Source organism: Podarcis raffonei, chromosome 5 (genome assembly GCF_027172205.1).
Source record: "Podarcis raffonei isolate rPodRaf1 chromosome 5, rPodRaf1.pri, whole genome shotgun sequence".
In the NCBI taxonomy this organism is placed as follows: domain Eukaryota; kingdom Metazoa; phylum Chordata; class Lepidosauria; order Squamata; family Lacertidae; genus Podarcis; species Podarcis raffonei.
In genome coordinates, this window is record NC_070606.1 from 49,388,196 (window position 1) to 49,416,015 (window position 27,820).

A 27,820-nucleotide genomic window follows, 5' to 3' on the forward strand; every position below is an offset into this window, starting at 1 on the left:
TACTAGCTTAGCTTAATCTAAGCCTTATTTATTTTGATTTTTAGAATCTCCTTATATGGAACAGTTCAAGCTGCTGTCAAAATGTCAAAATATACATTGTAAATAATATCACATACAAAACCAACAGTTTAACCACTGTAAAAGAACTCACTACAACAATGAGATCAATAACTCTTTAAGCAATCAAGCAATGAAACCTCTTCATTCCAACAAACGTTATATGATCACCTAACCTTTAAAACTCAACCAGCCCCCAAGAAGTAGCAGTAAAATATCTGCACTTCAGTGCCTAGGAGTAAAGTAAAGGAGTAAAGATTACTTGCTTAAAGTGAAAGACATTGAAGGGGTGTCCAGATTAGTACTTTTCTCTACTTTCCTGCCTATTTTCAAGCTTCCTCTGCCTCTTGATGACACACACTTTTGCCTGGCACCAAAATAATATCAAAGTCTGTGCAAAGTAAGTCTCCTTAGGGAGAGCATCCATTGGCATGGGGGCCACCACTGAAAATCCCTTCTTCTTTTGTAACTCCTCTCCAGACTTCTGCTGGAGGGGCACAGACAGGAAGGCCTGTAATGACTTTGGGGGCTGGGTAGGTTCATATGAGAGAACTGGGTATAGGGGTCCTGCGCTGTGTGGGGCTTGTAGGTTTAAACCAGCATTCTGTGCCTAACAGGGAAAGTGTAAAGTAGTTGACAGGAATACCTTTATGTTCAGAAGTAAAGACTCTCTGAAGGAATTAGATGAAGCTGTGGTTAAAGTGCATAAAGCTTGAGAAAGTGGCCCATGTTAATACAGACTCCAGTCATGTGAATAATTATTTGATGGCTTTCCATAACAATTTGATACAATCAAGCTATTCTTTTAAAATCCCAAACATTATATATGAGGCAGTCTTAACTTTTCAATGTTTGCAAGGCTGTCTGTAGGGAGCACAGGTAGTAGGCTGCTACAAAACTTGTTGGATAAATAGGGTCTTTGTTTAGGATGCGTATTGCTGAAGTTTCCTTTTAATTTTAAGCAGAATTTCTACTGGCTTGACATTTCTTGTTTTTTTCCCCCCTGTGCTGCAAACTGTTGTCAATTCATCACTGTTCCTGTATTTATTTCTGCAGTTGTGTGTATAAATGTGTGTGCCAGCAGCATTCGGAACAGATGTATAGTGACCTAATAAAAAAGATAACTAACCACTTAGAGAGAGTCTCAAAGGAGCTGCAGGTAAGAAGCTGCACAATTTTGTTTTCCTGGGATTTGGCATTTTACTGGGTGTAGTGTGCCACCGATCATTTGAAATGATTGTTATCACAGCTGTTACCTATGTAGAACTCAACTAAACCTTATGTGTAATGTGTGAGTGTAGAGCACTAACCTTTGAATGATTCCTCTAGGAAAATGAGGTTTCACTGTGTTTGCTTAGGTCCTGTATTTTATAAAAGTGTCATGAACCAAAAGTTGAAATAGATGCAATGGAATATTCTTGACTCTTAGACCTCTAGACTTCTCTGGGATAACATAAAAATGAGCCAAAACCAGAGCAATTATTAATGTATATTTAAATTTTCTAAAAACATTTCCTTAGTGGTCAATTATGGCACGTCGTAACCTACCCCGGGTCAGCACAAAAGTGCATTGTTTCCTCCCAAAGGAGCAGACATTACTATATTTTTGCCTGGGTAAATTCCTTTGTGTTTTAGGATTGACCACAAATCCATCGCAGAACTTCAGCTTTGATTGGGTCTTACTTAAACTGCTGATACACATTTGTTTTTACCTAGCCAATGTCACTTGTGGGTGACGTTGCCATCTTAAGAGGAGCTCCCCTTTCTCTTAGAGTATAAAAGTTTCTTTTTGTTCATTCTTGCTTGCCATCGATGATGGGGGCAAACATTTAGTTCCACCCTCAGTAAGGTAAAGGTACCCCTGCCCGTATGGGCCAGTCTTGACAGACTCTAGGGTTGTGCGCTCATCTCACTCTATAGGCCGGGAGCCAGCGCTGTCCGCAGACACTTCCGGGTCACGTGGCCAGCATGACGAAACTACCCTGGCGAGGCAGAGCCGCACACGGAAACGCCGTTTACCTTCCCGCTAGTAAGCGGTCCCTATTTATCTACTTGCACCCGGGGGTGCTTTCGAACTGCTAGGTTGGCAGGCGCTGGGACTGATCTACAAATATTCTAATACCTCTATGCTATACATTAAAACATGTAGAGCTGTTTACACTCGTGGTTCACAGTTGGGCAGCAAGGTGCAAAGGAAAGGAGAAGTACATTAAGAGAACAAGTATAAAAGTGAGTGGTAATAAGAAAAATTGTTAAGTCAATTTCTTACTCAGGGCTTGTAGTAAGATGAGAGAAGTGGTTAGAAGTTCCTATCCCCATGCATGTTTACTGGTTCTTTACTGGAATGTAGGGCTTTAATGGAGGAGGACTCCTGAGAGCAGCTGCTGCAACTACTGTTCCCTTTAATCCACCACTATCTTTTGTTTGCTTGTACTGGCTGAGCGGGGAAAGGCATATGCTTACAGACCCCACCATAACGGAAGTCTAACCTGGTTCAGGGTAGACATGGCCCACTGTACCCCTCTGCTTCTGCAGTCATCTCTTCTTGGTCTCTGCCTGCTCTTCCTCCTAGCTTTGAATGTCCTTTGTAAAAATGACTTTGTTTTTCAAAAAAATCTCCAAAAAATCAAATCCCTTTAAAAAATCTGTGTTGCTTTGTTTTTACTTTTGCCTTTGTTGTTGTTGCTGCTGCTGCTGCTGCCAGTTATCTTCTGTGAATCTGCATTTTCTGCTGTGAACATCATCCAAATACTACTCTGTTATTGCAGATAGATGCTTGGATTAATCTTTGAATTTAACTGTTATTAGATTTCATTAAACTATTCAGTCCTTAGTGATGCAATGCAGTGCAAGAGTTCTGCATCAGCATTGAATTTAGGATTCCTTCCTGTTGGGAACAGGGTTTTGGGTCTTTGTTTTCTTTTCTGCGAGCCTGTCAAGGCAGAGGTTGATATGGATAAATTTCAGAGGTGGACGCTGGGATTGATAGGCATATAAAGTTTGTATTATGTTAAATGCACAAGCCTTAATACATTTAATCACCGTACCTACAGTAGGTCTTTATGTAGTTTTTGTGTAGAATTTTTGGGGTCAGGTGTAGTGCCTCTTATGGTCATCCTGACTGGTATCCAGCATGCAGTTGCAGTTAACTGGCCTCTCCCAGGCTTTTGCTTTGTGACTGGCTTTACTGTTGCACCTCAACGTTCTGGCTAAATAAATGAATAAAAACTTTACACTTGGATCCCACCTTTGTACCCTTGTGTTCAAGGTGATGAACATGTGATTCTCAGGCAGGTACCTATCCAGGTACCAACCAAACCAATACCTGCTTTATTTCAGCAAGGTAGTGGTCTTACGTGCCTTCAGATCATGGATCTTGCAGCCCTGAAGCCTGCTCACCCCCCAAAATATGTTGATCCACATAACAGATTTTATTGTATCTCAATTTGTCAATCTTTGGAATGAATATTCCCATAATGAGAGGAACAGAAAGGTGTGTGGCAAGCTGCTTTAAAAAAATGCAGGCATTTACTAGGGGAAAGGCTAGCTTTTCTCTGGCCTCTTCCAATCTTCTCCCTGCTTCTCTGTTCTGATAGAGATGGGAAAGTAAACAATGATTCACTCCCAACTTCTAAGCTTCTTTAACAAGATGCCATAATTTACATGTAATCTGATGCTTTTTCATGAATTAATTATTTAGACACTCTCTATAATCTGTAAATCTTATTTTCAGCATCACACAATTTTATTGGCAATGATTCCACTGGTGTGAAGTGTCAGTGTATAAAGGTTGTTTGCTAAAAAGAAAACTTGCCGCTGGATAGCATATTGTGCCTCTGAAGCATTATTCCTTAGTAAATTCGAATGTTCTGATACTTGCGTATTGCTTTCCTATGGAATAAGGTTGAACATCGTGATTAGTTATTAAAAGTAGTGCTTCCTTATACTTGTTAAAGACTTCATTGCAAAATGTCAACATTGGTAGCTGAATGTTTTGAGGCAGCCGCAGCAAGTGTCCGCTTGTAAGTATTTACAAGTTAAATAATCAGCCATTTCTAAACAAAATGTTTCTCGGATCTACATTGAGATACTCATGGGAACCAGAAAAATCTGCGTGTATGTATGGTTTCCCAACTATGCTTATTTATTACTTAAGAGATTTATACCCTTCCCTTCAGCAGCTATCCGATGCAGGTTGGCAGGAACATGAGACAACACCTGTTTCATTGTGGTGCCCAGAAAGCACAACTCCTTCTGTCATGTGATTTGCTTAATAATATTAATAGCAGAGAGTGGCTAACATATCTCTGCTATTCTTATTCTGATTCTTATTATTAATTATTAACCTGCCTTCACCTTAAGGTCCCAGAATACATTTTTTATTTGTAGAACTTTTGACCTCCCCTTTTGTTTAACAATTTTTTGTTTTTATGGCACAAATTGGGATCCTGTGAGACTCCTCATTGGAGCTGGAGTTCAGTTTCCATCAGTGCCAGTTAGCAAAGTCAGTGGTCAGATTATGGGAGTTGCAGTCCAACCTGTGGAGTAGGGCCACAGGTTCTCATTCACTGCCCTTCTTGTGCTATTGTTACGTTTTTTAGTTGTCATCCTGTTTTTATTTCTCTTGACTAGATAGAAGCTGCCTTGATTGCTCCGTTCTACACTGGAAAAGTGAGCTAAAGATCTCACCACATAACTAACTGCATATTGCCAGGCCTGAGCAAACGGGAGAACGTTTGTGTGTAAAATGTTCACAAGTGCTGCCAGCTGGATGAACAATGCTAGGATTTCTGTAGCTCATTCTTTTCCTCTGTTTGTGTTAGGATTTTGGTGATTCCTCTTCCTAGTTCCCAGCGCTGGTGAAGGTGCTTGAATTCTGAAGGGGTCTGCTCAGTCATAGGAGGAGCTGATCAGTATCCAAGATGAGGCCAGAGTTTGTTGCACTGGTGCAATCTTGCACTGGTGAAACTGTAGCAAGGTTTGGCTTGAAAGGGAGGGTAGGGATAAGCAGGTTAAAGCTGAATGTGTTTGCCTTCATAGGTTGGCACAAGCTTATGCTTGATCTGTGACAGCCGCAGAGGAATGTTCTGTCTTTCTGCAGGATGTAACATATCCTTCAGAGAGTCCTTGCCTATCTCTCATTTAACATTAAATATTGTCATTATTTTAGCACTCGATGGATTTCTTCATAATATTCAGCTCTTATCCCATTCTTCTATATAGTGCAGTGAAGTGTGACTAGTGACAAGTGAGCTTAACTTGCAGTGAGCAGCCTGAATAGATTATGTCTACTGTGGACTCTTCACCAGCTAAGGGAGGGGAAAGGGTTTTCCATTTTGTAAATTGTACTGTAGGTGGCAGCAGAATGCTTTCACTGTCTGAATACTGTTTAAACTGCAGAAAAGACAAGATAGATTTTCTCTTTTGAAAACCTCGTAGCTTTCCTGTGCATTAGATAGATTTACAAAACCTGAAGCTTTGTTCCATACTGAATGTTTTCTGTATCACTTATCACCTCCCTATTATCCTCCACATGCACTACACTAAATACAGCTTATGCCTGATATATTACCTCCCCCCTTTATGTCTCATAGTAACTGCTAGGTTTGGTCTAGCATAGGCATAGTAACAACTCTGTAATTAGCCTTCCTTCATTATGCATCTGTAAGCATTCAACAAGTCTTGGAGATAGATGCGGATGACAATCAGTTGTCTAAATATCATAGAAAGGTTGCGTAAGTCTACTTGGCATATTGTATTGTAATGGATGTTAATGGAACTTGAAGCACAGCCTGAGAAAAACGCTTTGGGGGTTTGTATGTACAGTACATCCAAGACCCAGTGCAGTTGTGCCAGAACTGATCTTATGTACTCGGACCATCTTGTCCTAGTGAGCAACCTGGCTTCCAGATTCTGCACCTGCTGCAGTTCCTGAACTGTCTTCAAAGGCAGCCCCAATGCATTGCAGTTGTCTAGCCTGGAGGTTACCAGAGTTTAGACCAGAGCTTTCCAAACTTTCCATGTTGGTGACCCACTTTATAGACGTGCATCATTTGCGACACAGTGATTTAGTTTGACTAGAAAACCGAAACTAACCCCTTTCCAGCCCCAGGAGGAGCGCGAGTAGCCTTTGTGTGACACACCTACACACTGCTGTCGACAGACATGTCATGACACACAGTTTGGAAAGCTCTGGTTTAGACAACAGCAGTTAAGTTGCCTCTATCTATGGGTCACTTGCTAAGAACTGGAAATAATAAAAAATACATGAATTGCTATTTTACAGAAACTTTAAACACTGAAAGTGTTGAACACAAACTGAAGAGTATACTTTTTTATCAGACAAAGAAGTATCATGTCCTTTAGGCACAATGTGGTGATATATTCAATAATGGCTAACCAAATGGTTATATATGCATATGATAAGATACTGCTTGGTAAATGGTTGTCTACACTGCTCACTTTTTTTAATCAGAAAGGTAGTGCAGTGAACAAAACTATATATTGGCTTTTCTGTCAAAGAGAACATGCTAGGTTTTCGTTTTGCTGCTGCTTCAGATAGAAGGACTGCTTTATTCAGCATTTTATAAAGAATGGAAATGAGGGTGGTTTCTTGAATTTACTTTGCATATATGTCTGCAGCATAAATAAATTTCCCCTTTGGGATCCTTTCTCTAAGGGAAAAAGAAAATGAAACAAACATTTTGTCAAAATATATACATAAACAGCTGCAGGGCTCAATCTTGGTTTCCATAGTGACCGCCTAGCCATCTTCAGGCAAGTGTAACAAAATCTGAGAGTTCCTCCAAACCATGGAACTGCAGGGGCAGAGATTATTCTTGTCCCCTTTTCCCAGCCCCAGAGATAAGCAGATTTGCTTTGGCTCCACCCTTGCTGGATGTAAGTGGAGGGCCAAAATAAGGCACAACTCTGCCGTTCCTGCCTAACTCTAAATTGTGGAGGGGAAGATGGAGATAGGTTGTCTTTGCCTTTCTGCTTTTCAGGGGCAGGGGGTCCTTGGCAAGCCCCTCTCTGTCAGGAGCTCGTCCTACTCTCAAGTAGGACCCTGGTAGAGACACATGCCTGACTGGCATGTTCTCTCCCTCCTGGTCAATCATTTGGGAGCTTCAAAAGCTTTCTTCTGCCCGAACATCACAGCGACCAATGCCAACAGACACCGGCACACTTAGGGATCTGCAGAGTGTTCGCGGTTTGCGTAACAGACCTCAGCAACTCAGCATTTTGGCTAATCTACTTTATTTACATATAAACACACACAGAGCACTGCAACATGGCTCCCTCTCTCTCTAGCATCAGACAACAAAGAGAAAGAGCAAAGGACAATAGTCCCACTTCACGGAACACAGTAACACAAATATCCTGTCTCCGTCACTTCCCACTCTGTGGAATGAAAACATACACCATCATGTGATAGACAACAATCCCATGACTGCAGTCATGGAGCAGGAACTCTAACAAACTCTATCCCCACACCAGCTCTGCATGCAGTGGATTGGAAGGAAGAGGAGCACATACTTTTACTAGAGGTGTGCAGCACCTTTGCTAGGGCTGAATAGCAAGTGATTTGGGATGTCTTTACCCCTCACTATGGTGAAACGAAATGTCAGTCAAGTGCCCCAAGTTGGCCAAATGGTACTCTGTCTCTGTACTTTTGTGCACACTGTATCTCTGGTTTCTTAATGTTTCTTTATGTTCGTGGAACGCAGTGGATGTAGCCTACCTTGATTTCAGCAAGGCATTTGACAAGGTGCCCCATGATATTCTTGTAAAGAAGCTGGTTAATCATGCCCCATGATATTCTTGTAAAGAAGCTGGTTAAATGCGGTCTTGACTATGCTACCACTCAGTGGATTTGTAACTGGCTGACTGACCGAACCCAAAGGGTGCTCATCAATGGTTCCTCTTCATCCTGGAGAAGAGTGACTAGTGGGGTGCCACAGGGTTCTGTCTTGGGCCCGGTCTTATTCAACATCTTTATCAACGACTTGGATGATGGACTCAAGGGCATCCTGATCAAATTTGCAGATGACACCAAACTGGGAGGGGTGGCTAACACCCCAGAGGACAGGATCACACTTCAAAATGACCTTGACAGATTAGAGAACTGGGCCAAAACAAACAAGATGAATTTTAACAGGGAGAAATGTAAAGTATTGCACTTGGGCAAAAAAAATGAGAGGCACAAATACAAGATGGGTGACACCTGGCTTGAGAGCACTACATGTGAAAAGGATCTAGGAGTCTTGGTTGACCACAAACTTGACATGAGCCAACAGTGTGACGCGGCAGCTAAAAAAGCCAATGCAATTCTGGGCTGCATCAATAGGAGTATAGCATCTAGATCAAGGGAAGTAATAGTGCCACTGTATTCTGCTCTGGTCAGACCTCACCTGGAGTACTGTGTCCAGTTCTGGGCACCACAGTTCAAGAAGGGCACTGTCAAACTGGAACGTGTCCAGAGGAGGGCAACCAAAATGGTCAAAGGCCTGGAAACGATGCCTTATGAGGAACGGCTAAGGGAGCTGGGCATGTTTAGCCTGGAGAAGAGGAGGTTAAGGGGTGATATGATAGCCATGTTCAAATATATAAAAGGATGTCACATAGAGGAGGGAGAAAGGTTGTTTTCTGCTGCTCCAGAGAAGCGGACACGGAGCAATGGATCCAAACTACAAGAAAGAAGATTCCACCTAAACATTAGGAAGAACTTCCTGACAGTAAGAGCTGTTCGACAGTGGAATTTGCTGCCAAGGAGTGTGGTGGAGTCTCCTTCTTTGGAGGTCTTTAAGCAGAGGCTTGACAACCATATGTCAGGAGTGCTCTGATGGTGTTTCCTGCTTGGCAGGGGGTTGGACTCGATGGCCCTTGTGGTCTCTTCCAACTCTATGATTCTATGATTCTATGATTCTATGATTCTATGAAATGCTGCCTGTGGAACACTGGAAATCAACGGGTGGTTATTCTTACTGTTGTTAAAGCAGAACAGTGGATGGGTTGGAAGGGCGGGTTGGAAACTTCCTTTAACTTCTTCAAAAATGCTCTGCTGTTCTGCTGGAAAATAATTTGTCCAAAACTTCTCCAGCACTCTGCAGACAGCCTTGCACGCAGCCATCATCACCTCATAAGGCTTGTTGGAAGGCAGTCCCCTCCCTCCAAGCACAAGCAGGCACTCGAAAGTCAAGACATTCATTATGAAGCTTCTGGCATGTTAAATAATGTACAAGCAAAAATACCCACCATCGCCACCTCTTAAATTATTTTATGTTAAGAAGCAGCATAAGGCAAACCTTCATTCTCCCCTGAAAATATGAAAGTAGAGTTGAAGGGACATCTATTCCAACCGCCTGCAATGCAGGAATCTCAGCTAAACCATCCAGGACAGATAGCCATCCAACCTCTGTATAAAAACCTCCAAGGAAGGAGAGTCCATAAGCTCCTGAGGAAGCCTGCTCTTGTGCCTTTCAAAACTCTTAATCTTACCTGCTGAATTGAACCTCGGTTAAGCAAAATCTTAAGCAAAAAAGTATATTGGAGCAAGGTGTTCTTAGCAGCAGTGTTAGTAGAGGTTTGCAGGTTTTTAGATACAGTCATACCTCAGGCTACGAACACTGTGGATTGCGTGTTTGCAGTTTATGGACTGCACTGAACCCAGAAGTACTAGAACAGGTTACTTCCAGGTTTCGGTGCTCACACGTGCGCAGAAGCGCTAAATCGTGCTTTGTGCATGCGCAGAAGTGCTGAATCGCATCATGTGTGTGCGCAGACACGGCGCTGCGGGTTGCGAACGTGCCTCCCGCACAGATCACGTTCGCAACCCGAGGTTCCTTCATATGTAAAAATTGTGCCTCCCCCGTCCTCATTTTACTTCTTTTCTGGGTGATACTAATCTTTTCTTTATATAAATGAAATGTTAGCTAATCATCACTTTTTCTGGATAACCTTATGTTGTGATGTTTCTCTCCATTTCCAACTGTTCAAACGGTTGAATGCATTTCAGTATTGCATTTTGAGTTTAGCATTGAGCAATTTCATCCTGAAGGGGTAATTTTAACTTTTTAAGACTTGAAACTGAAAGATAGGACTTAGATTTGGCTTCCAGCATCACTGCAAAACCATTCCTTGTACCCTAATCATAGTGCTGGAAATAATCCTCCCGTATAGTAGCTTGTAGAAGTGAAGCATAACTTTTTAAAAAGAATAATGATAATTCATACAGAGAAATTTCAAGCAAACAGATTTGCAATTCTTAAATACTGTTGCTGGAAAAGAAAAGGAATATAATGAAGAAAAAGGAACATGCTTCAATAAGAAAGTATCAGCTGAAAAAGTTTGTGCTTAAAATAAGTATAATGCTGGAAGACCTGTTGCCCTTGCAAGTCTGTTTGAAAGTTGTTACAGTATGCACTTGATCTAATAATGAATTTAATTATGCATACAAGAACTCCCTAGGTATCTTTTGAACTTCTTAACAGTTTATATGAATTTTTAATTTAGCAGTCTCGGAAAATCACTTTTCATTCTATACTAAGGAAAACTGACAGAAATACTGTGAGAATCACATTTTTTTTTTTTTTATGCCAAAGATTGTCTCTATTATACATTAGGTTTTGGAAATCTTTTCTACAACATGGGATAAACATTTTTGCGGGCAGAGGGTATGTGTGAAGCAAAGGGTTCTGGTTTTTGCAGATGTGATACAAAATTAAACTAAATAAAAAAAATTAAACTGACTCTCAGTCGTATTTTCAGAGGGGTAACGTAGCTGTGGTAGCCTGTTGCAACATTTTCCACCAATTCATTGTGCAGCTTGTTTAAAAAACTTTGTAAGTGTCAGCAATTAACTTATTAGGGAGTTCTTCAGATAGTTGTATTGGTTTGTATCTAGCATAGCACTGCATCAGGATTGTGTCTGCACAAGGATTTCTGCTTGCAAAGTGGGACTTCCCCCCTCTTCTTCCCCTATACACTCTCGTCATTATTTAGGGGTTCTCTCAACCCTCTGGAACAGATTTGAGGAGAGCGCACACAGGAGCAAGACTGGAGGGATGGCAGTCCTGTTGCGCAAGTGGAAATCAGTTTGTTCTAGACAAGCTTCCCTCCATGAATTGCATATGCAACTTGGGATTTGTTGGGCCTGAGTTTTATGCTTTACCTTTTTAAGAGAATTACTATTGAATTTTGATGTGTATTCAGCATATTCAGTTATATGTGGAAGAGCAAATGCTCCTCAGAATATAAATAATTACATTAACTTGATGCCAACTTCTTGGAATATTCTGAAGTGTCCCTTTCAAGAAGAGATCCTTCAACCCATAGCAACAAAGGAAGATTTTCTTTCTTTCTTTCTTTCTTTCTTTCTTTCTTTCTTTCTTTCTTTCTTTCTTTCCTGCCATCACTTGAATTCGTTCTTAAACCTTCCCACACTTGACGTCATCAAGACCCAATTATGATTGCTAAAAGCATATACTCTGGTTTCTCTTCAGATCGTATGATTGCTAAAAGCATTTCTTGGTCAGTAAGTGTTGCAGTAATTGTAATGTTAGTGCAGAATAGAGTACAGATATAATGATTCCTTCAACAATTCTTAGATGCTCTTTAGGAAAATTAGGATACAAACACACATTCTTTTGCTTGAATATAAATAATAATTTAACCGGATTTCCCCTCCCTCCTGAAAAGTCTAATAGAAAGTGTGTGTACTGATGTTCTTCATGCGTTATAAAACCTGGAGCAAGTAGAACCTGGACCACTATGGTGCAGTGCCTCAGTTCCAGATTCCAGCCAGCCATGCCCTTTATGGGATATTCCATACCATCCCCCTGTCCCCTGCAACAGACATTTGACATTCTGTGGCTACTGAGCATGCTCAGTCCTCATTGGCTTGGTTTCAGGTCCTCTCCCTTCCTTAGTATTCCCTGCCCACCACATTTTTTACCTACAAACATTGGGGATTTGCCCAAGCCTGCTGATAACTTCCCATTTTGGTTACATAAGGTTCTGCACTCATGGAGTGATTTCACTGTTGGTATACAGCAGGTTTCTAAAAGTGGCACTCTACAGACCACTTGGAAAAGTGAGCATAATCACCCACCTGCTAATCACCTGGCACCAGATAATTGAAACTTCAGCTCATAGCAGTAAAGGAAGATTTCTTTCTTTCTTTCCTGCCATGACTTGAATTCTTTCTTGAGCTTTCCCACACTTGACATCATAGGACATCAAGCATGGAAAAGTGTCCTTGGTTCACTCAAAACATCCTGGCTGGCTTAATGAAGCCTGCAAGCCGCAGGCTACCCATCACTGATTAATATGATATTATATCAGCAGATACAATGGTGCTCGTTTTGGCTCTCCCTGCAATTTTCTCTTTTTGAGCAAGCTCTTTTCCCCCACTTAAGGACAAATTAGTAGTGCATTTAGCCAATATGACCCTAGATATTGTATTATTTCACTTTATTTAGTCTTGTTTTTTACCTGCAAGTCCAACCTGGTTACTTCATTCTAGTAAGGCAGCTATGTTTTCTTTCTTGCAGGCCAGCCCTCCAGACATCTACATCGAAAGGTTTAACATAGCACTTGGACAGTATATGGGAGCATTACAGAGCATTGTGCCTCTTTTCATATATATGGTAAGTTTTTAGACTATTTTTTCAAATTGGGCATAGTCTGGAAGGAAGGAACTGATTAGGTGCGAGGTATAGCAGTGGTCAGCAATTAGATTCTCCTGAAGACTTGCATTGGGAGTTAAGTGGGATGATCTCCTGCTAGAACCACAGATTTCCTCTCTCTGCTCATAGAATAGAATCATAGAATTGTAGAGTTGGAAGGGACCACGAGGACCATCTAGTTCAACCCTCTGCAGTGCATGAATCTTTCACTCAAAGTGGGGCTCAAACCCACAAACCTGAGATTCAGAGTCTCATGCTCTACCAACTGAGCTTTCCCTCATGGGCTCACTTGGACTTATTCCACCAGTTTAATTAAAGCCCAGGCCATAACAGAACCTCGCCTAGTGTGCTGCACTCTTTTATCCCCCAGCAGCACCTTCTGAAATTAACCACCCAGTTAGGAACAGAACCATCCTAATAGTGCATTCTGTTCTCAACCCAAACAGCCTGTCCAAAAGCATGCCATGGCTGATGGTACTGAAACCTAGCAGCGTTGGTCAAGCTGCAATGCAACCATGAGGTTTGGCTCGTACAAGTTGTCTGTACCTGTTTTTTGCCCATTTTCCCCTTGGCTGCTTGGGAGGTTTTATAAGGGTCTGCAGAAAGGTGCAGCAAAGAGGGCATGCTTGCATAACTCAGGTTACAGTTAACTTAATCTCATCTAAGAGTGCCTGGAGTTGCATGGCAACCACTCAGGTTGAGTATGGTTGTACTGCATCAAGCATTGCTAATGAGTGTTCTAAAATTGGTATAAGCACTCATTTGGAAGAATCAGTTTTGCCGTTAGCTTGGTGTGTTAAGCTTAAGAGTGCATGTACATTTATTTTTTTGCAGATGGGTTACCAGGCTTTCATATTTATAGACATTTTGTATCTTGCATAATCTTTCCTGGATCAGTAAGGTTTGCTTCTTGTTTTTTTTTGTTTTTTTTTTACATATTCAGACTATTTAATTCAAAAAATGCACTTACATTGCATATGTTAATGTGATTTACATGAGGAAGGGGTATTAGATGGGTTCTGCTCTAAAATGTCTTGCAGCTAAAACATTGCAAACCGATTTGAGAAATTTGATAACTATGCATATCAAGAGAATTCTGATCTACTTTGCTGGTCCCATGCCAAGAAGCAGAAGTTGTAATGCTTATTATTGCAAGAGCACTTCATTCATTTATTGAATTTTGGCTCTAGCTGTTTTTTTTAATGTACCAAAATAAGCTTGTAATTAAAAACAACCCTCTGTCAACACACCATCTCAAAAATAGGATTTGTGTATGCACAGTTATGATTTAGGTTTTGTCAAAACTCTCCTACGCACATAGAGCCAACTGTTACTAGATCTCAGATTTTAAAAAGAAGTGTATTGGCAGGTCACAGATAAGATTTACAAATATGTGCCATAATTTTATTGCTTAGTATTTGTTTGATTTAAATGACTGTACCACAGAGAATGTTTATAACCCTTTGACTTCAGATCATGTTATCTGTAGTCCTAAAAGAACCCTGGACCAATGCAAACTTGTGTTTCATTAAGAGCCTTTAAAGATATGTAACTTAAAATCTTTTCAGGTGCTTTTTATGTTTCTCTCCAGAAATCTCAGCTGACAAACCAAGCTAAGCTGTTAGAAAACTCCTGGTCCATAGAGGCCATTTGTAACTCCCATGACTGGATCTAGGCGCATCTCCAAGCTGTCACCAGAAAACTGATTAGCTGGTATCCTTGGTACCATTGCTTTTAGAGAGCATCCCATTAGCTATCCTTCATAGTATTGAATAATGATACACACATTAGGAGGGTTATATTATTTGCCATGGCAACAACTAAAATGAATGTTGTAAAGATTATTGTGTTGTCCTTTAAAACTACCTGAGCATGGTCATTATGTAGCCTTTCTTTTGTGTTGTAATATTTCTTGATTTGATTTTTTTTAATGACTTTTGACTAAATGATAAACATTCTGAAGGGTAGTGAAGGATTTTAGCGTTATCAGAATATGTGCTAGTAGTTTACAATTGACCTTTTGTGAGGAACATTTTGAAGTTGTTTTGAAGCATGTGTTTTCTCAAGAGAAAATGAAGTGCTTTGAGGTGTCCTGTATTTGGCTGAAATCTCTGGGTGGTATATTCAGGTCTGTAGTGATTCTAAATGGAGTATGAAGTGGGCAGTGTGTTAACTGTTGCTTTAGTCAGATTTAATGTCTTGGTTCTCGTTTTGCTCTGTCTCTGAATCAACCGTGTGTTTCTGCTGAATCCAATAGACTTCATAGAAATTATATAATAATTTCTGTATTCTCATCTCCCAATGGCACTCAAGCCTGAGGATCATTGGATCTGGACTGTTTTCACACCCTAATACCACATCCTGTAGAATTCTATCAAATATATTTCATCTGTACACTTGGAATGAATTTCAGGAACCGAAATGCTTTTTCTGTGCAGCCTTAGCAGGAGCAGTCACCATTAAGAAAAAGAGGTCGGAATAGGCCAATATATATGTGGACTGTCCCTGGATCAAGTGATGTTTCTTCTTTAAGTCCTCAGAGTTTTTAACCCAGCTCAAGGTTGTCATCTGAACTAGCCAGATGTTTAACAGATAATCAATCACAAGCAGTCCATCATTTGAAAAATAAGACTTTTGAGCTGATTTGCCCCAAAATGACAAGTAGACATTCCATTTTGGTAAATGTAACCTTGGTTTAAGGAGCCATTTGGATGGAGGATTCAAAACATGATGTGTTTATCTCTTTGCTCTATGTTAAAAAATCATCATCACCTTAGAAGTACCAGCACATTTTGTCTCCTGACATCTGCTAGGTTGCATATATAGTGGTAGAATATAGTATGGCATAATGGTTATTGTTGGGCTATGACCTGGGAGACCAGGATTTGAATTCCCACTCAACCATGAAGCACACTGGGTGACCGTAGACCAGTCACTGTCTCTCAGTCTTACCTACTTAACAGGGTTGTTGTGAGGATCAAATGAGGAGGAGAGCTATGTGCAGCACCTTGAGCTCATTGGGGGAGAAGGTGGTATATAAATGCAATTAAATAAATAAGTAATAGTGGGGACAGCTGGGCAGATCTGGTGTTTGACAGGTATCATTAATATTCATTTTATATGCTTGCTATCTGGAGGACCATAATGGCAACTGATGTGTGATGCTGAAGAACAGCAGTGATACTGTTGGAGCCAGCCATTACAATGGCGCTTGTTTAGCATAAAATAAAGACACAGAGAGCCAGCAATATTTCCATGGACGGAGGGCAGCTCATTCAGACATCTTCTCCCTCTCCGGTCACTTTTATTATCCTTTGTTCTCTCCAGCCGCATGGCTGCATTCCAATGTCTCACGTTACCTCATCCGGTCATGGCTTAAACCCACCCACACCACATAGGGTCATCACTGCCCAGAGGAAACACAACTCCATTTAAGGTCAATACATTCCAATACATTGTAAAGCTCAGAGTGCTGGTCAGCCGAGGTCAGGGGGCACCCTGCAATATTACAAGCCTTTGCCGTGGCTTTATGACTCCCACATGATACAAGCAGGAAACGGCTCCTGTAGAAATATGTGATACCTGCAGTATTGAAAAGCAAGATAGCTCTACTGTGGTTTTACATTGAACTGTTTTATCACTCTGTGAACACTTTCTATGTACCATAATGGGGTAGCAAAAGTTGTTAGAATCACTTTCAAGAAAAGCTATGTTTACTTTATATCAGGTATGAGCAACATGCAGCCCTCATTTTCATTTCAAGCACCCCTTGGCCTAATTTCATGCATGTGGCAAACAAGGGAAAGGGGAGTGGCAGAGAGAGAAAGAGAAAAGAATTCCTAAATCTTGGGGTGATCTAGTGGTTTTTAACTTCTGTATTGTTGATTTCCTCTCTTCTCTTGAAATGGGTATCATGCAGGAAAGCTGCCTATAAATACCTTGTAATAACAACCATGGATAAACATAGAAGTTGGGCCACTTGTGTCTCTAGTACAGCCCATGTCTACCACCCCCATGTGGTCCCCAACAGTTTATCCCTGAAGAAATGCAGTGCTCAAAAGCAACAACAACAAAAGTTCTAAGGATGATGATGAATGATGCTTTTCTGAAGATTTTCACAGGCCTTTTTTTGTGTTGCTGTAAATCCAAAACAGTTAACATGGTTTCTTCTGTTTTGTTTTTCAGAATAAGTTTTACATAGAAACCAAGCTCAATCGAGACTTAAAAAATGACCTTATAAAACTGTTTACGGAACATGTTGCAGAAAAGCACATTTACAGCCTAATGCGTAAGTAAAGTTCTTGGGCTTACATTTTCTAAAATATTAAGTTAATTGGCTTCTTTCGTATTGTGGAGTTACAAAATGCTGAAGTTTCAGTATTAATGGGGAAATTGAACAGGTAAAAAGTCTAAGACCAAATATTATATCAAGGAACCTTTAATAGCTTATTTCAAAATAGGCTTTGAAGACCAGATGATGGATGTCATTTCTTCCTGGCCTATATTAGAAAATGCAATATGATTGATTATTTCAATAAATACAGCTATCTGCTGAAGAGGTTTGAAGCAGATGTCTTTGACAGTATTAAGTTGTATGAAAATACAGTCATAATGCATCACTGGGAAAAACTGGCTCCTTGCATAGATTTTCCGGCTTTTTGTGGTTTTATTGTGAGCAAGCAGCATGCCAAGTCACTTCCACTGCACTGCACTCCATCCCTGATATGAGCAGGATATATTAACCAGAAAGCCTAGATTTCCTGTTCCATCTGAACAGGGGGTTGTGATTTGTTTCTCCCTAGCAAGCCTTGATCTCTAGCTAACCTTAAACCATGGGAGGTGAAGGTTATTCATTGAGGTAGTTAAGGACAAACAAGCCATGATCCACAGTTTAGATCTGGGCTTCCGAGTTTGTTTGTCCTGCTCATGCCTGGAAAGGAGTTTAGTGGGAACATTGGGAAGCATACAGTAGCATGCTGGTCATTCACAAAAGACCATTGTAAGCCAGGAAGTCTGCAGCCACAGAGTTCACTGTTGATTTGTTCTTACTACAACATCCAGCTTTTTGTTACTTTTTTACAAATCTTTTGCTATAAATGGAAACAGTCCTCTTCAGATGTCAATGTTGACATTGGCAAAACAGCAATTATCTCTGGATTCGAACCAACCCAGTAAGAAAATAAGAACACTTCAGTGATTACTTTGGCCTCCATTGAAATCGTTCATGGAAATTCTGTTCTTCAGACATTTTCATAAACTGTCACCAGTTTTCTGCATATAATGAGCTACATATTTCATTTTTTTGTATGTGTGGAAGCATGAAACATGCAATTTTCCATGCCTGTCTTTAGGAGAGCTGCACCACCTGCTTTTTGTGAACCTATACAGTCAAACCGCAGTTCCCAAGCAGCTCTGTTTTGGAATGTTTCGGCTCCTGAATGCCAAAATCCCAGAAGTAAATGCTCCAGTTTTTGAACGTTTTTTGGAAGCCGAACGTCTGACCCGGCTTCCGCTTAAGTGCAGGAAGCTCTTGCAACCAGTTGGAAGCTGTGCCTTGGTTGCTGAATGTTTCAGTAGCAGAACGGTCTTCCTTAACTGATTACATTCAGCAACTGAGGTTTGACTGTATCGGCTTTGATTAAGGTAAATTTATTACTGTCATTGTATCAGCCCAATTGAGGTGTAGGTAAGAATTATTAGATACACCCTAAAGTCCCATAAGTATTGCATCTAAATGCTTTCTGCTAGTAGTTTAATAGCACTTATTTAAAATTCCCTTATATCAAATCAAGGTAAACAACTGATCATAGTCAATAAAAGGAAATGTCTGTTCTTCACTTCTTACATTCCAGTCCACAGCTAATGAACTCCCAGCAATACCATTTTGTAGTATTCTACATTTTTGCTGTCTAGTGCTTCAGCGTCAGTTCCATTTACAGTAGTACCTCGGGTTAAGAACTTAATTCGTTCTGGAGGTCTGTTCTTATCCTGAAACTGTTCTCAACCTGAGGCACCACTTTAGCTAATGGGGCCTTCCGCTGCTGCTGCGCCGCCACCACGCAATTTCTGTTCTCATCCTGAAACAAAGTTCTTAACCCAAGGTACTATTTCTGGGTTAGCGGAGTCTGTAACCTGAAGCGTCTGTAACCCGAGGTACCACTGAACTTGCAACTGATACTTTTTCTAAATCATTAACGTTATAATTTTAGTGAGACTGACTCATGCGTCTGACATATGGCAGCAGTTTTTTATTTAGGTGTAAAGGTCAAGGCATTTAGATGTAAAGGCATTGTTAAAAGTCAAGAAGTAATTTCCTGTGCTGCTATTGGGTGTAATCAATAGACATTAAAAGGCTGAGTCACCTCAGTAAATATAAGGGATTTTTTGGAACAATCAAAAGGTTGACGTGCTAGGTTTTCTAGTATGGAGAAAAGACAACCGAAACACGATAGCGGTCTATAAATGTATGTCTGGTGTGGAGAAAGTACATGGGCCTGAAGGAGCGTCTCCACCCCCATTGTTCTGCCCGGACATTGAGGTCCAGCGCCGAGGGCCTTCTGGCAGTTCCCTCGCTGCGAGAAGCCAAGTTACAGGGAACCAGGCAGGGGGCCTTCTTGGTAGTGGCACCCGCCCTGTGGAACGCCCTCCCACCAGATGTCAAAGAGAAAAACAACTACCAGACTTTTAGAAGACATCTGAAGGCAGCCCTGTTTAGGGAAGCTTTTAATATTTAACAGACTATTGTATTTTAATATTTTGTTGGAAGCCACCCAGAGTGGCTGGGGAAACCCAGCCAGATGGCGGGGTATAAATAATAAATTTTTATTTTTATTTTTATTTTTATTATTATTGGCCAACTCCTCACCCATTTTCTCATAATAAAAGAACTCTTGGCCACCCAGTTATATTAATGGGTGAGTACATTTTCCATGCAGTTCATCATTAAGTTACAGCAGTGGTTCCCAGTTGGTGGTCCATGGACACCAGGGGGTTCCCGTAACCCACCCAGGGTTACCTTCAAACTCTTCTGTTAACTTATCATTGCATGCAGAGATTTTCCTCTGTTTTTAATACAAACTGTTATCTTACTTGATTTTATTTTTAAGAGGCTTAAAATATTTTCTTATCTTGGGAAGTTTTAACAGGCTTTAAAGTTCTTACTGTGTCATGTGGGAGTATCAATAGATATTGGAAGGATCCAGTATTTTCATACTGTTGTTAATAAAGATGGTAAAGGCAGTTGTCTCTATATTCGGAACAGGTTGTTGGAAAATAAAATATTCTTCAGTACTGAACTAGTAACAATTGGTAATATGGTTCATTCAGTTTTGTCTTCTGAAAAGGATATTTGGATGCCACCATTACCTGCTTAATTGGCATACAATTAATGTTTAAGTGAGTTTCTTTTATCATTTCAGCTTTACTCCTAGAAGCTCAGACCACGCCTTTTTGGATAGACCCTTCCACTATGGCAAACATTGTCAAAGGATTGTATATGCTTAGGCCAGGTAAATTATTATTGTTATTTTTATTATTATTTTAAATACTCTTTATTAATTTCGCACATCGTTTAGAAAACAATAACACAATGGGGGAGAAATGGTGATCACATTTTGATGGATAGTAGATATAAAGAATATTGATACGTAGTGTATCTTACGCTTCACAGAAGGAATACAAACATAGGAAATGAGCTAAATCACTTTTCTTTTGAATAGATTATAATTTACAGGACTGATGTCCCTGGAAAATCAAGCAGCAAGTTCTTTTGTCTCCATGGTGCTGATAATGCCATGGTTGAAGGTTTGGTCCCTGGATGGGACAGCTGCATTTTTCTGCATAGCAAGGGGTTGGACTAGATGATCCTCAGGGTCCCTTCCAACAATTCCATGATTCTGTGACTTCTGCCCTGTTGACATCATGGCCTGGCTTATGTACGCATGGCAAAAAATGAAAGGGCTTGGCTGGCTTTGAAGCCTTCAAGAGCGGTATATTTTAGGCAAGTCTCAATAACCAGATCAACAAGAAGGTGTATCTCTCTCTCTCTCTCTCTCTCCCTCTGTGTGTGTTACAGTCCTTTCTATTTTGACCAGATTGTGGACTTGCAGGTGAAGTCCTAGATCAGAGCCATTAATGTCAAGGTGTGTAGTTAAACTGTGTGGCACATGGGATATTGGATGCATTTGTGGTACGTTTGTGGTTATGATTGCTGTCAAAACACTAGGAGCACCTACTCCACCAGGCTGCTCCCTGATAGACATCTTTCTCTTCTATAGGTAAGCAATCTGGTGCCTTGTACATGCATTTAGCATGCAGCAAGATAATATTTAATCCTTTCATAGAATCATAGAGTTGTAGACTTGGAAGGGGCCCTGAGGATCATCTTGTCCAGCCCACTCCAATGCAAGAAAATGCAGCTGTCTCATACGGGGATCGAACCTGCAATCTTGCCATTATCAGCACCACTCTCTCACCAACTGAGCTATCCTTTCTGTGTCGTGTGAAAGCTCAGTGCTAGGATGTTACAGGCCTGTCATATGAATTAATGTGTGTGCGTGCGAGTGATTTTGTTTCATTCACTATTACTTTCCATTTCTACACAGAATGGGTTCAGATGGCACCAGCTTTATTTTCTAAATTTATTCCAAACATCCTCCCTCCTGCTGTAGAATCTGAGCTTGAGGAATATGCTGCTCAAGACCAGAAACTCCAACAAGAACTTATTCAGGAAGGATTTTCCAGGTAATAACCCTGGCATTTAAAAATTAGTACCCATTTTTTTCAGCAAGTGTCTCAAATTGTTGGGGTTTGGGAGTGGGGTCAGTCATGGCTATGACTATGAGCTGAAATAAAGTGCAGCCACAGTCAGAATAATTGCTGCCAGCAGTCCTTGTACTTGCCCAGAAAAGTCAGAACAGCTTGTGTGTAAAGCAAACATTTTATGAACTGCCCTGAGAGTAGAGTTTAAAGTGCAATAATAACAACTGATTCCCTACCCTTGTACTGTCTGTTTGCTGTAAATGTTTTGGGGAAGCAGCACGTGTTTCTTTGTTCTCTTCCTTGGTGTTTCCATTGACCGTGGAGAATGTGTTCACTGAGGAGCTTTCAGGGATGGGGACAGTTTTCAAGGACTGCGAAGAGGACAAAACAAAGACATTGCCTTTTGAACAACTGCTACAAAAGCACCCAAAGCTGACTGCTTAAAGCCATATGATAGCCTTGATAAACCAGCTACCAGAGTTTTGAATGTTATGATGGCGGAGTGGATGGGAATTATTACTGTTCTCCTTTGTTTGTTGTTATATGTCCTTCTTATGTATGTGTGTACACACTTTCAGCTTTTGCCAGGAAAAGCAGGAGTTCTCTCAACACCCTCCTTAAGAGGTTGTACAGTGGTACCTCTGGTTACGTACTTAATTCGTCCTGGAGGTCCGTTCTTAACCTGAAACTGTTCTTAAACTGAAGCACCACTTTAGCTAATGGGGCCTCCTGCTTCTGCTGAGCCGCCGTCAAGCGATTTCTGTTCTCATCCTGAAGCAAAGTTCTTAACCCGAGGTATTATTTCTGGGTTAGCCGAGTCTGTAACCTGAAGCATATGTAACCCGAGGTACCACTGTACTTGAACCCTTGCAGAATGGCTGTAGGTTTCTTGCGCAGTTACACCTAATCATTTTAGGCTGGTAATCTGATCAAGCGCTTTGTTTCATTTTTGTTTTGAATTTTAAACTGCTGTTCCCCAGTGACTCTGGGTAAATTTAGCCTTGGGGCTGATATTTAGTACTAGCAATGTTCCAGGAGGATAAGTTAGCTGTACTGCTAGAGGTCACTTACAATACAAAATAGTTTAGCTATGAGTCATACATATGTTGGTGGAATGTTAACTCTTCTATTTTGTTCACTAAATGGAACAATGGTGGCTTGGTAGCATTTCTTTCAGTAGCTTATCAGTGTGGTTTCCAAGATGCTCAGTTCAAACCCCTTTGGAGAAATAGTAAATTTGAGAAATTTCATCAAGACACTAACTAGTCTGATGGCTGAGGCACAAATGCCAAATGAAACTCCGCATGTTAGTAATTGTTGCCCTTTCCCAGTTTCTAAATAAGCTGCTTAAATAAAGCTGCTTTCCTGTGACTAATGGCAGGGTTGCTCCTTGTGTCAAAGATCTTTTAGGCAAAATTAGATGGCTCATTAAATATATGTATGTTTGCTAACATGCTTGGTTAGTATAATTATTTTTTTAAGATAGCCGATTCTGGGCTGTTAGCAGCATGGATGGGAAAAGGTTATGGCATCCTAATGAACACAGCCCCTCAGTGAAGTTGCTGTTCACCTCCAAAAGAAAGTTGCCATAGGCGTCAATCTCATGTTATGATTCTGGGTAGGATAGCTACTTCTGCATGGTTGGATCCGTCCCTGTAACATTTAGAAAGGTGGCCATTGTGTTGGATAGGTAGATTATGTGTCTGCTTCACATGCCAGTGTTACTAGCCACAGAGCGGTGTGCTGCCAGCATGGAAAGTAAGCACATCATTTGCTTATCCTCTGCAGCTGCTCATTTCAAATAACTGCTGGTGTGGAGTAAGACCATACAGAAATAAAACCCTGACACACAGGTAATTCAAAACTTGGCCCTAAATATTAGGGATAATACTTGTCAGGCAGAATAAATTGATTCTGGTACATTCTGTTCCTTCTGTTATTGTTGCTCTTCTGGCATACATAAATATTATATTTTATTTGTATTGTTTTTGAACTCTATGTTGATGTCATGCTTCATGCTAACTTTCTATAATTCCTTCCATTGCTACCTTTTTTTTTTTAGAGGTGACCAGTCACGTAAAAGAGCTGGAGAAGAATTAACCTACAGTAAGTAATTTAGATTACCATTATAAATTATTTGATTAACAATAGACGCTTCGTTTGAGACAGTGAAGCAAACAACTCCTTCTCACCAACAGTTGCAAAGTTAAGTTCCTGTGTATGGCAACTTGCAACACGGGTCAAAGAGAAGGTGCCAGGGTGCAGAAGGTTTGGAATGTAACCTTGAGGAGTAAGAAAAACTGGCTCTCTGTAGTTCCACTTCCCTCTACATCAGGCATAGGCAAACTTTGCCCTCCAGATGTTTTGGGACTACAACTCCCATTATCCCTAGCTAACAGGACCAGTGGTCAGGGATGATGGGAATTGTAGTCTCAAAACAACTGGAGGGCCAAGTTTACCTATGCCTGCTCTGCATCTCTAAAATATTGGTAGCCTGAGCCCATAATAAAGTTTGTACAGATGAGCAAAAAAAGATTCAAGAAGTTGTAAATTTAGTATTGGATCACTGAAGAGTGTGTGTGTGTGTGTGTGTGTGTGTGTGTAGGTTAACTTTACCTTCAGCATGATATCATTGAATGGATGCTACTTGAATTGGCAGGATCAGAAATACCCAGGCCTTATCTTGCAGGTCAGTTCTGCAGAACAGTGTCGTTCTGCAGTCCTTGGTGCGCCAAACTGATGAAACTACTGTAGCATGTTGTATAATATGGTGGTGTTTAGGGCTTTGTGGCTTAACAGCCATCTATGTACTTTTCCAGCATATGGAAAGATGTCCTTTAAGTTTCTTAGGGTATTTGTACGCACAGAAGAATGAGTGGGATGCTTGTCTTTTGAGATAATGTATCAGGTGGGAGGGCACCAGCAAAGATGCTACCTTGAATCATTTTTCTCTTTAAACTTTTTTTTTTTACTGTTTTAGATGGTTCCGCTTCGTGTGCAAGCTCAAGAGGATGCAGATAGTGACTGTGCAACGAGTATTTTATGCTCAATACGAGCGGACACTGGAGTGACATTGGAAGGGAGGGTATCCAGAAGCCCCGTTGGGCTCTACTGATACTCAGGTTCTTTGATGCAAGCTATACCTGCAAGAGGAGTTTGGACATGTTTCTTGCCATGTAATAAAATATCTGTTTGCTGCTATTTGGGGGCTAACTTGGAACTATGTGACCAGTCTTGACAAGTTCTTCTTGGGCAATCCTGTGAGGAGCAGACCTTCCTGTTTCTGTTTTAAAAAGACCAGTGCATACTAAAACATGGTAGCCAAAAAAAAAGCAGCTTCCTCTGAAAGAAACTTTGCACTTTCTAAATGTGTGGACATTGCTGAGCTTGTGCCCATTAGGTTTTGTCTGAAATGTTTTGCTTAGAAAGAATAAAAATTGATCACTTGGGAGTATTTCTTTTGTTCCACAAAAAGTTTGCATCCTAGAGTCAGTCTTATGTTATTGGCTCTTGACATTCCAGATCTATATAGTTCACCTATTCAGCCCCCTTCCCCCTATTCCCCCCTTTATTCAGATATCCATTAATAGGTCCTTCTGTGCCCTCAGTCTCCTTGCTTTCAGCTTGTGTGCTTTGCAGCTTTGTCTCTCTTAAGCTGTGATTTGATTAAACATGCTGCAAATTTGCAAGATTTTCTTGCAACCTATCACTTAGGAAAACAAGAGTGAACGAAAATTGTAATTAAGTTCCCTGTTTCCTTCCATGTGAGAAGTATTAATGCAAGTCTCAGCATTTATTGTATTTTGTTGTTGGCTTCAGTAATGATTGCAAAAGCTTAAACCCCAGATAGAAAGCGGTTCCCACATGCGATTTCAATTCAGAGTTGAAACGCTGGTACATACAGATAGAAGGATTTGACAAGACATTGTGGGTCAGGTTATTGGCTCACATCTACCGTGTTGGGCTGTGACAGTACAGATAGATTTTTCTTTATGGTTTTAAGTAATCTGTTTGTTTGATTACCTTGTTATTGGACTGCTATAATAGATTTAAAGAACGTAGCTGAAACTTTGCTTGTAGCTTACCTCTGGGTAGCAAGGTACTCCAGGTCAATTTTACACACCCATGAAAAGCTTGTACCCTTTTCAGAAGGTAAGTGAATTGTGTACTTGATTTGCACGTAAAGGATTTTTTCCTCTTGTTAAAGCTTGAACGTCCTGCAATAGATTGCACTGCATTGTGGGTATGAATATATATGCAGCAATCTGTACCTCATATGGGATGAATTTGGATCCCTGTATTCTACTTCTGGTCCCAGATCAGAGGCAAGTCACAAGGTGCTGTCCTGCCCACCCCGTGTTCTCTATGAAGAAGCGCCATGCATGCATAGAGAACTAAGGGATCCCCTGTGTCTTATGTGTGGTAACCAGCTAGGTCATACTCAGAGTAGATCCATAGAGCAGACTTGTTAGTCATGACTAAAGTCCATTGATTTCATCAGGTCCCTTCTGGGTAGGATTTAGTTGGATATCACACAATGAGGAGGTTTTTTAAATAGAAAGAGTAGGTCGTTCTCTGCAATAAAAGGTAAGTGCAGATATCGATTGCCACTGAGACAGCAAAGCCAAACTGGATGCAGTTGTTCTGAGAAGTTAGTGCTCAGGGGAAGTTCATTATGAATGAACCTTTAATTTAAGTGTTGTGCCCGTGGAAGGCCATGGAGAGGAAGCATTTTGCATTTCCAGAAGTAATAAATGGCAGCTCTCTTTATTAGTAAAAAAATAATAATCTTATTACATGCCTTCCCCACTTTTGTGCACTGGTCACACTGGGCTTATCTAGTGCACAGAGTGCCCTGCACAGTTTTGAAATCTCATTGGGTAGAACTCTTGAGAGATACGTTTGTCCATTATGGTGTGAGAGCATTATCTTAAATAGCAAAATGGTACTTGGAAAAAGTGTTGGTTTGTTTTAAAAAGAACAACAAAACCCTTGCAATATCAAAAAATCTTTTAGACCTGATGGGAAAACTGGGCTCTTAGTTAATGGTCAAAAATTATGCATCACTTCAAAGAAACCATGACAGTAGGTATGGCAAGAAAATTCCTTTCTACTTTTACATAGGCTGTCCTCCTTTCTTTTGATGTTCAAATGAAAGACACTAGGAAATTACAGATTGTTAAGTTTTGAAATGTTTTAAAAATTAATCCCTTGCATGTTCTTGGTTTGTTCAGTATTTTTCTTCGAAACAATTAATTAGATGAAAATTACTAAGTGAGAGGCAGGTATAATTTTGTTAGAGCAGATTCTGCTGTGGAAGGAAGACTCCATTTTCCATTAGAAACAATGGACTACCTAGGACCTTTACCAGTGTAACATTTTTTGTGGTTTCATCCCCAGCAAATTGATACCATGAGCAGTATATTGTGACATCCCACTCAGTGTCAATAAGTTTGCACGCTGAGCTCCCAGTCATTGAATGTGATGAGCAAGTACATACTCATTCCACTAGAATTACATTAGCCCAGTTGGCATCTGCTCCAGGTTGGCACCCCACCACCAGACCTCAGTTGCCCTCAAGGACAGAGTTCACATAAGGCCTTCTGATGTAGGAAAGATCTGGGGGGTATCTTTTGTAGGGAGGTCATATATATCTAATACTGTATTTAATGCAGAATGTATCTGTACAAATGCCACTCACACCAGTTGACTGAGGATACCTTTGGATATGGAAAATGGAGCGTGCAGAATGTATGCACAACTTAGTAGTTTTAGTAACCAAACAAAAACAGATTGAAGAAAATAAAACCAACATCCCTGATATAAAAGCTACTTGCTTCTGCAGTTATGAAAATAATTTTTATGATTTATTTATTTTTAAGGATGGGTACTTCGCTACATCCAGGTGATTCCTATTGTTGTCGCATTCTCCCCAGAATCCTCCCATTCAGGCTTGAGTTGTGTGGCAGAAGATGGCAGAGCTACAACTGCTAGAGCAGGAGTGGGGAACATGTCAGGCTGTTTCTCATCACCTGTAGTCTGAACAGCATCTGGAGGGCTATAGGTTCCTCATCCCTGCTCTGGTTAGTGAATGAGGACTGGAGCCAAGCATATGGGACACCATGCCTACAGTCATTCCATGGCAAGGTTTTCCACAGTGGGACTTACTTCCTTTCCCTTCTCCCCTCCAAATCTGTTCTGGCTTTCCCCTCCAGAAGAGATTTGAGGGGCACCGAGGAGAGAGACGGGAAGTTCCATTGCACAGGTGGAAGTCCTTGTGCTCATGGGGCAACTTAGTTGGGTGCAACCCATATTGT

The 27,820-nt window shown here is 40.7% G+C and overlaps 1 protein-coding gene across 2 annotated transcripts in view; it reads left to right on the forward strand.

Annotated features, from left to right (window-relative positions):
- The window catches only part of CACUL1 (CDK2 associated cullin domain 1), a 35,042-nt gene extending 10,085 nt beyond the window's left edge, over window positions 1–24,957 (forward strand). The window contains exons 3-9 of one of the 2 annotated variants that reach the window (XM_053389062.1): window positions 1,114–1,216; window positions 12,609–12,704; window positions 16,929–17,031; window positions 20,162–20,251; window positions 21,347–21,485; window positions 23,566–23,609; window positions 24,484–24,957. In XM_053389062.1, the coding sequence (XP_053245037.1) occupies window positions 1,114–1,216; window positions 12,609–12,704; window positions 16,929–17,031; window positions 20,162–20,251; window positions 21,347–21,485; window positions 23,566–23,609; window positions 24,484–24,524 (616 nt within the window). In that variant the 3' untranslated portion in view covers window positions 24,525–24,957. The remainder of the gene's footprint in view (window positions 1–1,113; window positions 1,217–12,608; window positions 12,705–16,928; window positions 17,032–20,161; window positions 20,252–21,346; window positions 21,486–23,565; window positions 23,610–24,483) is intronic. The other variant, XM_053389063.1, reaches the window with a different exon arrangement.
- Window positions 24,958–27,820: the final 2,863 nt, after the last annotated feature.